Below are 13,098 nucleotides of genomic sequence, written 5' to 3' on the forward strand. Positions count from 1 at the left end.
ACTAGACCTACATACATTGTAACTCTACAATATTCTTTATAATAATCTTTATAGAAATAGAAAATATTTTAATTCGCCATACTCACAGAACCGTGTCTGTGTAGCTCTTATAACCGATACTCAATCATGTACTTTTGGTTGCAAGGTTTTATCTACTCCCCATTTAAGCCCTTACCTTGGTCACGCCCACTTTTCCCTCTGCTTTGAGTAGAGGGTATAAAGCGACGTCTCACTGTCGCTCTTTGACTGGGTTCCATTTTGCATGTTCTTACCTTTAACGTTTTGTTTATTCATTCGGACATGTACTTTGGCTTTTGTAGACATTTTGAGCTGTCTTTAGTAATTAAAGCTTCCACACATAAAACATCATTATTACACCGACCTTCTTATTAATTTCACCATTTGTATCTTTATTCAATTGAATGCTTGACATGATAAACACTATGTAGGTGAAAACTGATCCAATGGTTGGGACTAGAGGAGGTCTCATTGATGCTACAAAGCCACTGAACACATCAGTTGATATTATGACCTGACCTTGAGATCATTCATTGATCTTCTCAAACCAGTTTTTCAGTTTCAGAGAATATTGGATCACCTCCTATGAGCAAAGAGGTAACCACAACCTAAAATAAAACAGTGTCATAAACTATAATTAATCAGAATCTTCTGGATAAGAAATCTAGGTCAGATTCATAATGGTCTGTCAACATAACACACATCTTCACTTTATTAATTTATTTAGAGATACTGTAGCTTAATTGGAATTTATGAGGCCGTTTTATACACACACACACACACACACACACACACACACACACACACACACACACACACACACACACGACGATAGAATATAGACTTAGATATATAGAGATTATAGAGAGATGATATAGATAGAGAGTAGATATATAGATAGATAGAATAGAGATAGATATATAGAGATATAATATATATATACATACACACACACACACACACCACACATGACGTATACACACACACACACACAACACACACATATGACGTATATATATGAATATAGATATATAGAATAGAATATATATATATATATATATATATATATATATAGATATATAATAGATATATATATATAATATATATATATATATATATATATATATATATATATATATATATATATATATATATTCTGACCATACCTGAAGCACTCGAAACTGCCAAGCAAAGGCTACAAGCCTTGGCCAGCCGCCTAAAGAGATACACCAGAGATAACGAAGCCAGACGAATAAACCGGCTGTTCGCAACACAACCTGCGAAAGTGTACTCTCAATGGCAGGGTAATAACAACAGAGCAGACCCACCAAGGCTGGAAACTGAACAGTACTGGAAAGACATATGGGAAAGGGAGGCATCACACAACAGTGATGCACAGTGGCTGGTGGATCTGAGGGAAGACCACAGCAACCTCCCTGAACAGAATCCAGTGACTATCACAGTGGCAGACATCCAACATAGAGTCTCAGGTATGAAAAACTGGACAGCACCTGGCCCTGACATGATCCACGCCTACTGGCTAAAGAAGCTCACTGCAATCCATGAGCGCCTGGCAGCACAAATGAACCAGCTGCTAAGGGATAGGACTCACCCTGAATGGCTGACCGAAGGGCGAACGATCCTGATAATGAAGGATTCCTCAAAGGGTACAGTCCCATCCAACTACCGGCCAATAACCTGTCTCTCCACAACATGGAAGCTCATGTCAGGCATCATCGCAGCTAAGATAAGTGGGCACATGAGTCAATACATGAGCGAAGCACAGAAGGGCATTGGTAAGGATACCAGAGGAGCCAAACACCAACTCCTGGTAGACAGAACAGTCGCCCAAGACTGCAGAGTGCGACACACCAACCTGTGCACAGCCTGGATCGACTACAAGAAAGCCTATGACTCAATGCCACACACATGGATCACTGAATGCTTGGAGCTGTACAACATCAACAGAACTCTAAGGGCCTTCATTGCAAACTCGATGAGGTTGTGGAGAACCACCCTTGAAGCCAATGGGAAGCCACTTGCCCAAGTATCCATCAAATGTGGCATATACCAAGGAGATGCACTGTCCCCACTGCTGTTCTGCATAGGTCTGAACCCCCTCAGCCAAATAATAAACAAGACTGGCTATGGATACCGACTCCGGAACGGGGCCACCATAAGTCACCTCCTCTACATGGATGACATCAAGCTGTACGCCAAGAGTGAGCGAGACATCGACTCGCTGATCCACACCACCAGGATCTACAGCTCGGACATCGGGATGTCATTCGGACTCGAGAAATGTGGGAGGATGGTGACAAAGAGAGGCAAGGTAATCCACACAGAAGGGGTCTCACTCCCAGAAGGAAGAATAGCAGACATTGAGGACAATTACAAGTACCTTGGAATACCACAGGCAAACGGCAACCTTGAACAGGCAACAAGGAATGCGGCAACAGCCAAATACCTCCAACGAGTAAGGCAAGTCCTAAGAAGCCAGCTCAATGGCAAGAACAAATCCCGGGCAATAAACAGCTACGCTCTGCCAGTGATCAGATACCCTGCGGGAATAATAAGGTGGCCAAAGGAAGAGATACAGACCACAGATGTTAAGACACGAAAGCTCCTCACCATGCATGGAGGGTTCCACCCCAAATCCAGCACCCTGAGACTGTACGCTAGCCGCAAGGAAGGAGGCCGAGGACTAGTGAGCGTGAGAGCCACTATCCGGGATGAAACATCCAAGATCCATAAGTACATCAAGGATAAGGCCCCGACAGATGACGTGCTGAGTGAATGTCTCAGGCAGTGGAGAACAGAGGATGAGATGCTGGAAGAGGGACCATCATGGGAGGACAAGCCCTTGCACGGGATGTACCACCGGAACATAACTGAAGTGGCTGATCTCAACAAATCCTACCAATGGCTTGAAAGGGCTGGGCTGAAGGACAGCACAGAGGCACTCATCCTGGCTGCACAGGAGCAGGCCCTGACCACCAGAGCCATAGAGGCCCAGATCTACCACACCAGACAAGACCCAAGGTGTAGACTGTGCAAAGAGGCCCCAGAGACGGTCCAGCACATAACTGCAGGGTGTAAGATGCTGGCAGGCAAAGCATACATGGAACGCCATAACCAAGTGGCTGGCATAGTATACAGGAACATCTGCGCGGAGTATGGACTGGAAACCCCAAAGTCAAAGTGGGAAACACCTCCCAAGGTGGTAGAGAACGAGCGAGCCAAGATCCTGTGGGACTTCCAGATCCAGACTGACAGAATGGTAATGGCGAACCAACCAGACATTGTGGTGGTGGACAAAGAGCAGAGGAAAGCTGTAGTGGTGGATGTGGCAATACCAAGCGATGGCAACATCAGGAAAAAGGAACATGAGAAACTAGAGAAATACCAAGGGCTCAGAGAAGAACTGGAGAAGGCTTGGAAGGTGAAGGCCACAGTGGTGCCTGTGGTGATCGGAGCACTAGGGGCTGTGACCCCCAAACTGGAGGAGTGGCTACAACAGATCCCTGGAAAAACATCCGAAATCTCAGTCCAGAAAAGTGCAGTCCTAGGAACAGCAAGGATACTGCGCAGAACCCTCAAGCTCCCTGGCCTCTGGTAGAGGACCCGAGCTTGGAAAGGGGATGAGACCACCCGCGGAGGGTGAGAATAGAGTGTGTGTGTGTGTGTGTTCTGTTAACTGAATATATATTCAGGCAGGCTGAAAGGATTCACTTTTATTGCTGTCATGTGTAATGTAAGTAATGTACAGTAATTGCAATTTTATGCTGTACTTCAGTAAGTAACTTCAGTAAGTATAGCTTTGATGTAATTTGCGTACTTGTACCATCTTTGCAATTTACAATTAAACATGATTATAGTGCTTAAGTGTAAACAAACCTTAAAATTCGTGGTAAGTGTGACACTTACTTAATATAGCCATGTCTTGTGTCTTTCTATCTATGATTCATAAAGTGTTTCATATGAAATAAAATTTGATGAGTCAATATCCAGCAGCAAACCAATATAAACATCTTACAGTACATACAGTACCTTAAACTTCATTAGACTTAAGTTCGGAAGTGTAAAGTCTCGCTAAAAGTCTTTTTACTATAAGGAATTTAAAGATAAAGCACTAAAGAGATAGAAGTGATACAGTATACGTAGATTGTGTAACCTCAGGATATGTTGGCAGTCACTGTGTTGACTGCAGTAGACATGTCTCTCTACCTCAGTGCAGTCAGATTTGGCCTGTAGTTTTACCAACAGAATGCCCAGTCATCCAGGAAGTGCGGCAGGGGAGGATTTTAGGAGCTGTAACTCAGATGAGTAGGCCATGCCACTTAGCTATTGGCTGGCGTACTGACTGCATCATCAAGCTCCAGTGCTTGTCTTCAAAAGTTTTCTCTCTCCCCACACTCAACTGTCCTATCAGAAACTTTGTCGATTTCTTAGCCTTGCTGGTCTCGTACACTGAAACCAAAATTTTACATTGCTCCAGAGGCAACTCTGGTAGTGAGAAGATGACGACCTCATTGAAGACGGTCACCAGGCACAATGCCACCGCAGAGGTCTTTTGGTACCTCAGCTTACACTGGTTGCACTGCACACCGATTCTTGCAAACAAGGCTGCACAAGAGAAAAAACAATCAGAAACAGGGAATGCAATCTGTATCTGTAGGACAATAAAACATTCTGATACAGAGGGATATTCAGTTCAGTTGTGGGTAAATTGACTATACATTTCTGTTTAGTGACCAATTTAATGAGTTTATTTTCCCTTCATCCTTTGTACAGAGAGTAACCTGGAAAGTGTAGTGTAACTTTAAACTATAAATGCTCACATTTTCTCTTAGAAACTCCTTAGTCCATGCTTATACTGAGTAAGGATCAGCAATATGTAGATCTGAGGTATGCTCTACCCAAAAATGTAAGGTTTCTTTAGAAGGTCTACACTTCGACTCTGGAAATTTGTAAAGGACAGAACCTTTCTCCTATAGTGTCTGTGTGGGATTCTACTTCAGTTTTCAATTAGATTGACTAGGGGGTCTAAACTGTGAGTGTGTGAGAGTGAGTGGTTGTCTATGTGTGGCCCTGTGATGGCGTGGTGACCTGTCCGAGGTGTAGCATGTGACTGAGGGTGACAGTCCGTGAGTGAGTCCCCGTTTGAACTTTACAGCAAGTCAGTGACTTCCGGGATGCTGTTCCCAGAAGTCTTTCTGATTGCAATTACGAAATAAGAGCTCACTGGAGAGGGTGTGGGAGAGGTTTCCCAGACAGGCTGCTGTCTGCCTTCCTGGAGACTCTCCGGACTGTTTGCTCATCTGTCGTATTGATTTCAACTAACTTCTGACAAGCCTGCTCTGCCTGATCCTCTACTGTTGTGAGTTAATTTGTACTCTTTATTTGTACTGATCTATAGCAAACTTTTTTAACCTCTAATTCTGTCTCTTTGATTGGAGAGTTGTGACATTTGGTCATGACTCTGCTTTTCACTGTCCTTGAAGGTAAGTATTCGGACTTGGATGTCTGCGAGTCTGTGACTGTGTTTATCTCCCTGGACTAGACCTGTGATTGAAGTGTGTTTAAACCTGGCCTGTGTTACAAATTTACACTATATTCTCAATATAATGACAAAACTGGAACACACTGGAACAATTCCTGACAGTCCCTCTGTTGAATTTGCTTTCTGTTACAGTACTTATTGCCCCTTACTGTAGTTCACTGTATCTCCAGCTATCTGTAAAATGCCATCCTTGCAAAGAAGCCATATTTAACCTGCCATCTCCCCCCCTGGGTCATCAGCTCACAACATTTGACACCCTGTTCTGGACCAAATACTTTAAATCACACCTGCTGGCTCATCTCCTCAGCCACAATAAAGCTCTTAGAATCTGCTGCCACCTAGTGACCAGGACAAAGCCTTACGCCCTTTCTGTAAATCATTTTATCTTGCTCACCTTACTGTATTTAAATATTACACCTCTTAAAACTGTCACATGAGTCTGCCTAAATGCATTAAGTTTACATTTTCCAAAGTTTCTTTTAACCTAGTTTCTTTTAACCTACTGGCTTTACTTTTACAAAGGTGCATGCTATTTACCGGCATCTGAACGTCTGTTATTGAGGCCTGTTCGGACCTTCAGCAGACCAACCTCAAGCCTCTGAGATGTGGGGAGAAACTTCAATGACAGTAGCACCTGTCCCACCAGATCCTGTCCAGTAAGTGAGAAGATTAAACACTGCAACACAATCTTTGATATGGTATAAGATCTGTAACATAATCACATACAAGTACAAGAATAAAACTTTTGCACACATAAACCTTATTTACACCACCAGTGAAACATTTGTAAACACCCTCTCATTTTAAGGATTAGAAATGATTGAGTGTCAAAGTACAGCTCTACCTTCTGGGGTATCTGCAGATCCTCATGAAGCTCCAACGGGTAGCAGATGCTGAGCTGCCGTAAAGAAACCCTCACCTCTCCTAAAACCAAGTGTCTTGAGAATTTATCAAAATCCCTCACCTGAGACGCATACAGATAGATAAAATCATTTTGAATTGACTATATGTAAGATAGTGCGGGAATGAGGGGTGTGTCTGTGTACTGCAGGACCTCCATCCTCAGTGTGATGCGCTGAAGTTCCTTGTCGTCTTGCAGAACACAGCTGAACTGGTCTCCGAATAAAGGGTTACAGCTGCCTTTCACAATGCGAGTCTGCCACTCGCTTAGCACTGTCCACATGATAGGTGGTGTCTCTTCACCCTAAGACATTCACAGCAGTAATCCTGCTAAGCATTCTGATACAGTGCAGAGACGATGCTCCAGATTTGAAAAAAAAAATCTACATTGTACTAATTAAACTGACATATGCATAAGATTTATTAGTTTAGTACCTGGTTACTGATTAAAGTAATACCTGCTCATCTGTACAGTCCTCAACTTCCACGCCGTCTAACCCTGCCCTCATGAGTCGAATTCGGACAAATAGCTGAAGACTGCGGGTCTCGCTTTTCTTCACAAGCCCATCCACCTGCAAGATGGTGACCACCAAACGGGCCTGGAGCTGGTCATAGTAGACTGAGAAACAAAGCGATCCACTAACCTGGTACAAGAGTATGGGGAATATGCAATTAATGCTTGATAATGTACCCTATGTATTTTTACAGTAGTTCAGTGATTATCAATTATAGTTAAATGTTCCTGATGAAACGATGAAGATAAAATTAGAAGTAATCCAAACACACTTATATAGTAAAAACTTAAAATGAGTCTCTAAATATTTAAAGACGAACTTGGATGAAATTTAGTTTTCACATTCTGAGTTTTTACAGGATCAGTACAAATGACTTGGCAGACATTATGCATGTGAAAAGAATTCTCTTTGAGCATACAGTACCTGTCCGCCTGGTACCGTTTTAAGGCTGGCTTTCTCGCCTGTTTCTCCAGCTGTTTGCTTGTATTCTGGAGAGGACAGCGAGCCCTGAGAAAGGCAGCGGCTCAGTCTGCGGACCTCTGTGTTGACGTTCTCCACCTACAGAGCACAAACACAAACAGTCATGTGCCACCTGTATCAGGCCAGCTACACAGCCGTCAGCTTCATTTGACGTGTCTAGTCTCAGTCCTCCTTTGTTTGAACCAGATAATTAATATTTACAGGTTTGATGCATCTGCAAACATCAGACAGAGTCTGGACCATAATAAAATATTTGAACAAATCTAAGGTTACACTTCCTTTAAGACTGAGCATTTATAGAGACATGTTTGAGGACTTTTCCTGACACACTTGCAGAAAAGACAGCAGCCACTATACAAACAACATGTGACTGTTAGGGGAGCACAGTGCAGTACGTCACTGTGGTTTACCTTGGCTTACAAACTGTAACACATCATCACCTCCTCCTCCACACTTTTTACCTTCATACTTGGAGCTCCACTGTAGTTTCCTCCTGTGTCTGACTTTTCATCCGAGTACAGCAGATCACTTTTCACTAGAATCAATCAAATGCTTCAGTCAGACACAAAATGTTTGCTGTACTGTTTACTACTGTACTCCCACTCACATGTATCCTGCTCAGTGTATGCAGTGTGGGTCTGTGTGCAGCATCTGAAGGTCTGCCAGCCCAGAATGGCCAGGGCCAGCAGTAGGAGAGTCACAGAGATGCCCAGGATGCAGTACTTGATGGCGTCTGAGAACGGCATGTGGAGGTCTCCAGCTGCAGACAGCAGCTTCACCTGGGCTGGATGGTCCATTGGTATTAACATGAATCTCCACCTCCATGTGTCCTGAACATACTGTACCTATGCAATGCAGGAAAACAGACCAAAAGGTTTGGATGTAGCGTTAACCAGATATGGTCAACCATGAAACACCAACACATGGGCTTTGATTAAATCTGTCCAGGTATTCCTGGTTTCCAGGACATATTATATGTGAGCTACATTAAACAGTCTGTCCCACTTCTAGTTCGTACTTTGACATTATTAATCGTGTTAATTAAATTACCAACATATGTACTGCTTCTGTGTTTCACAAGAGAGAATTGGAAGATGTGACCATTTTTGTTACATTCTGGTATTCTTGACACTAAGCAAATAAAGCATGGATTAAGTCATAAACTGTTAATACAAATGCATACGAAGATCAAGATCACCACAAAATATAAACACTTACAGGCAGTAGGAAAAATACATCTCCCACATTTCAGCACAAACACTTAGACACTGAAAAACCAGGATAAAAGTTTCTACCAAACATACACTGCAGCAGTGCAACTGCCACATAATCATTTACTGTAACGATAACGCTACATTCTCACACATCATGTAAAACGGGATGATGTATGAAGAGAGATGTAGCACATGTACAGCACATAAAGAAAGAACAATCAGTTACTGGACAGGCTCTTCTGCTCCTGGTCTCCACATTAACCAACCCGTTCAAACATATTTACCAGTAAAGTATCAGATACTCATCCTCTTCCTTGGACATGAGAGTGATGTCCTGACTTCTTCATGTCACAGAAACAAAATGCTCATCTGCAACAGAAATGCAAAGCAGCACCTTATCATTTACCTGTCTGCTTTAACTGGCTCTCTGCTCGCTTCCTGGCTCTACCTCTCTCTCTCTCTCTACAAACACAGCCAGCACATGACTTCTTCCACAACAGTGGGAAAACTGGTTTGATCACATTTAAGTACCATTTCAAGGAGCTAAACTTGGCCTAATCCCAGCTGTCCTCTGTACACCCATTTGCCAAATATCGAAGTAAGACAAATTAGACTGGGCTAAATCAATGTGTCAACTCACTCATAAGTAGCATGGAGCACTGCACTGCACAGAATAGTCAGCAGCCATTGCACTTGGTTACTCCAAGTAAGATGGGTTTACAAAGTGTTTAATGTCATCCATCATGTAACTGTAACCAAACAAGCTGCAGCGACAGGTGCTGTAAAGTGGAAGCGATGCAGAAATGGCCCCGCTTCTACAACTGGAATGGCTAAAGTTCAATGACACTTTACAAATTTAGGATTTAAATGACCACTTCATTACACTTGACATTGAAACTGTCATTGTCGTCATTTGCTCACAGAAACCTTACATCTTTGAAGCAATGCCTACTGATCGAGACGTACCAAAAAAAAGAGGAGTTTGTGGTTTGAAACTTCAGAAAAACACCTTTATTGTAATATATAGCGTTTCAGGCAGTTCATTGGCTCAATTAAACATTTTCACTACTTTGCATTTCAGTTTAATACCGAAGAAAAACCCTACTGATACATGCATAGTGTACATAACTGTATGCCCTATTTCTGTGATCATTAGGATCACCAGGGCAACACCTCTCCTGTATAGTCTAGAAATGACCCATGATCCTTCTCAGTTAATCCACCAATCACAGACAATGTGGAAGAGATGCTCTCTTCTGGACTCAGTGGGGCCTATAGAGAAACACAAAGTAACACTTGTGTCCTAAAAATTAGAATGCAGTAAACACTTCAAAATCTAAGAATATATACAGTACATTTCACGTGAGACAAAATGTATCATTGTAATGCATCTCTTAGTTCATACCTCACACCCTCCCATGTCAGTGCGGACCCATCCAGGATGAATAGCCATGCAGAGAATCCCATCAGCCTCCAGGTCTAATGCCATACAACGACTCACCATGTTCAAGGCACACTATGAATGCAAACAAAGTGATGCATTCATAGTGATGCATAACCCAAACCACTATAGAAAAGTTAAAACCACAGATGATCTTTCCCCACAGCATCCTACATTACACAGCTACGTATTACATGGCTCTACACAGTAGCTAAACTAATTTCTTTCCACGTTATCAATACCTTGGATGCCTTGTAGGGGTACCACTTATTAAAGGTTTCTGCTTTCCAGTTGAGCTCCAGAGAGCCCAGCACTGAGCTTATATTAATTACTGCTGCCCTCTGGATACTCATGCTCCTTGAGCCACCTGCTCCTCCTCTGGATGCTGCTTGCCTCAACAGGGGCAGGAAGGCCTGTCAAGGGCAGGAGCAAAAACACAGACATGACTCTAAAAGATGACAGAGCGCAGTCACACCATTAGACACAAAATGGAACCAATTACACAGTAAAGAAGAAAAAATTTGAGAGAGCACAGAGCGGTGTCTGAGGCAGTCAGACTTTATAGCAGTGGTAGGAGCCAACACTGGTCCTCTACTCTTTTAAAGCGTGGTGCTGCCATCTAGTGGCAATATATCCACCTTGGTAAGAAACTGCCTGAATTTTTCACATGGATTTGGTTCAGGCTACATAATAGTTTACAAGCAGTTACGGCTTAACTGAGATTAGAGGTTATAATTAGAAACCAGTACTACTAACTACAGTATTTGTAATTTACTGCTTTTCAGCACAAATTTTCCACAAAGTGTGATCTTACAGTGTACTCACAAACAAACACGATGTTGGTACACAGTATTTGTGAGAAAAGAAAACTGTGCTTAACAGCATCATGAATGTCCATCACACAATAAGCTCCCGTACTTATTCCCATACTTGTAAGTCTTAAATTGTGGGTTTCTTTTGTGACAAATAAAATTGAACAAAGTTGACAAAGTGATGTGTATTTATCACTGAGGTTAAAAGAGGTCAGGATAGGATGTCCCACTGTGTTATCCACGGTCGCCATGCCTCTACACAGCAAGAAAAAAGGATATGGAGTCTAAGGACTGTATTTATTGTGAATAAGGCTTCAGTCCTAGTGTCAAACATCTGTATTTCCGCTTGCTGGGAATCTCGCCCTAGTCCACAGCAAGCAGTCTCTGCTCCACTGTTTCTTTCCATAAAGTTGTACAGGAAGTTTTAAACTTCGGACTGCCCTTCACTTGAAGCAAACTGTGTCAGCAAATATTTGCCCTGCTGACTTGTTTTTGATCAGTGGCTGAATTTCTACGGGCTCAGGGTGCTGCTCTGTAGTCTGTCCCCTACTCTGAGGCCAACTGAACCCACACTTTTAATGAATATTTATGAAATGCAGTCTGGACTGGGCTAAGGGCTTTCTGTTCATTTTGTCCTTCAGGGTCACCCTTTTTTTAGTTTGCTGCATTCAGCTCCCCAGCGCTGCTCCTGATGACTGACTGGACTCTTCTCTGAACCGGTCACATTTTGCATTTCTTTCACAAATCCTTTTTTGAGGGTTGCTAAGTGGTCTCCAAAGACTATTTGCCAGTAGCATTGCCTTGGTGACCATTAGAGGAGCCACGGTGTTGGTATGGAAGGTCTCTATCATCTTTTCTGCAGTCACCGTATTGAAGTCAGCCGACACACTGATGCCTGCGTTGTTGATGAGGCAGTTGAGGCCATGTTCTGGAAGCAGCTGGGTCACCTCCGCAGCGGCCTTCTCGATGCTTTCCTGGCTCACTACATCTGTAACATCCACAACCCCCACATCAACACAGTCATTAGACCAATTGACAGCGTGACAGCGGGCGTCATTTATTACAGTCTTACCTAATGCTATAACGTGGATGTTGGAGTGCTTGGAGGCCAGCTCCTGGAGTTTCTGGGGTCAGAATGTGTGTTTTAATATTACTGATTCACCTTCCGGTCGCCTCTGGTGTTAGGATTTATTAGTTACCTCTGTAGCGAGTGTACGTCAGCTGAACGTTAACGTTAGTACGGGCGTTTAGTGCCGAGCTGTGATTTGTTTACCTGCGCGCGCTCCGGGTTTCGGGCCGTGGCGACGATCTTTCCGGGTGAGAATCCGCCACTCGCCAAACTCTCCACGATCTGCAGGCCGAGCCCACGGCTGGCTCCCGTCACCAGCACAGAGCCGCACTCTTTGAAATTCACAGCGCCGGACATGGTTCTAACGTGTCTATTTACCGTTAGCGGGTGAAGTTGTGTCGTAACAGAAAGTTCTCGTGCTAAAGAGGGGGCAGCGGTCACGCGACCGCCCCGGTAGGTGGGAGGATTGCTCCGCTTGACCAAACGGAAACGGAACCTGTAGAACACGGAGATGGTCCAGCGGAGCGCAGCTACACTGGCGGTGCTGGAGGCTGGAAACGCTGAGAAGAGCAAATAATACTCTATTACGATCTTATGCCATCCTGGACGTCACGCGCACAATACAAGTTCACGTTTTCCACGAGTCATTGCCCACAATTACATATCCCTTGTAAATCACTAACAATACTACTAAATCGTTATAAATCAGTGATCTACTGTACTATTGAAAAATGCATATGTTTAATAATAAGTACTGTTATTTAAATAAAATACAGAAACATTTCAAAAGCAAACTAAATCAGATTTAATATACTGTACGTAATAAACTTGACTTAATGAATCAATAATAATATTAAATCCTCATATTAATAAGTGAAATAATATCTCACTTGAATGTATTGAATACATTTGATTAGACCTTTCTACTAATGATATCTTTAGCCTGTGACAGACATAAACCAATCTGTATTTGGTCGGATCTCACATGATAACGTAGAACATGTTTGCTTTCATTCAAATCTGAGGTAGGATGTTTGACAAAATCGAAAGGGCAGTATTCAAATGCAAAAGTAATGAACATAATAA

General features: G+C 42.9%; 2 protein-coding genes across 5 annotated transcripts; both read right to left on the reverse strand.

Annotated features, from left to right (window-relative positions):
• Positions 1 to 3,636: 3,636 nt before the first annotated feature.
• Positions 3,637 to 9,539, reverse strand: syt19 (synaptotagmin XIX). Of its 2 annotated transcripts, none has more exons than XM_055509505.1 (9): positions 9,097 to 9,539; positions 8,084 to 8,321; positions 7,938 to 8,011; positions 7,420 to 7,554; positions 6,940 to 7,125; positions 6,636 to 6,785; positions 6,426 to 6,545; positions 6,119 to 6,230; positions 3,637 to 4,644 (listed from the first exon to the last, which is right to left on the reverse strand). In XM_055509505.1, the coding sequence occupies exons 2-9, from the start codon at positions 8,283 to 8,285 to the stop codon at positions 4,337 to 4,339; spliced, it is 1,287 nt and encodes a 428-aa protein (XP_055365480.1). In that variant the 5' UTR covers positions 8,286 to 8,321; positions 9,097 to 9,539; the 3' UTR covers positions 3,637 to 4,336. The 2 variants fall into 2 exon arrangements, with proteins under 2 accessions (XP_055365480.1, XP_055365479.1); XM_055509504.1 differs by having other exon boundaries at positions 3,639 to 4,644; positions 8,975 to 9,539.
• Positions 9,540 to 9,678: 139 nt separating this feature from the next.
• On the reverse strand, positions 9,679 to 12,566 carry si:dkey-12e7.4 (uncharacterized protein LOC558132 homolog). Of its 3 annotated transcripts, none has more exons than XM_041071295.2 (6): positions 12,217 to 12,566; positions 12,016 to 12,067; positions 11,744 to 11,931; positions 10,464 to 10,544; positions 10,096 to 10,206; positions 9,679 to 9,962 (listed from the first exon to the last, which is right to left on the reverse strand). In XM_041071295.2, exons 1-6 carry the CDS (start codon positions 12,367 to 12,369, stop codon positions 9,849 to 9,851), a joined length of 699 nt encoding a protein of 232 aa, XP_040927229.1. In that variant the 5' UTR covers positions 12,370 to 12,566; the 3' UTR covers positions 9,679 to 9,848. The 3 variants fall into 3 exon arrangements, with proteins under 3 accessions (XP_040927229.1, XP_029008833.1, XP_029008834.1); XM_029153000.3 differs by having other exon boundaries at positions 10,374 to 10,544; positions 12,217 to 12,561; XM_029153001.3 differs by having other exon boundaries at positions 10,374 to 10,544; positions 11,810 to 11,931; positions 12,217 to 12,558.
• Between the last annotated feature and the right edge of the window lie 532 nt (positions 12,567 to 13,098).

This window comes from Betta splendens, chromosome 6 (assembly GCF_900634795.4).
Source record: "Betta splendens chromosome 6, fBetSpl5.4, whole genome shotgun sequence".
Lineage (NCBI taxonomy): Eukaryota > Metazoa > Chordata > Actinopteri > Anabantiformes > Osphronemidae > Betta > Betta splendens.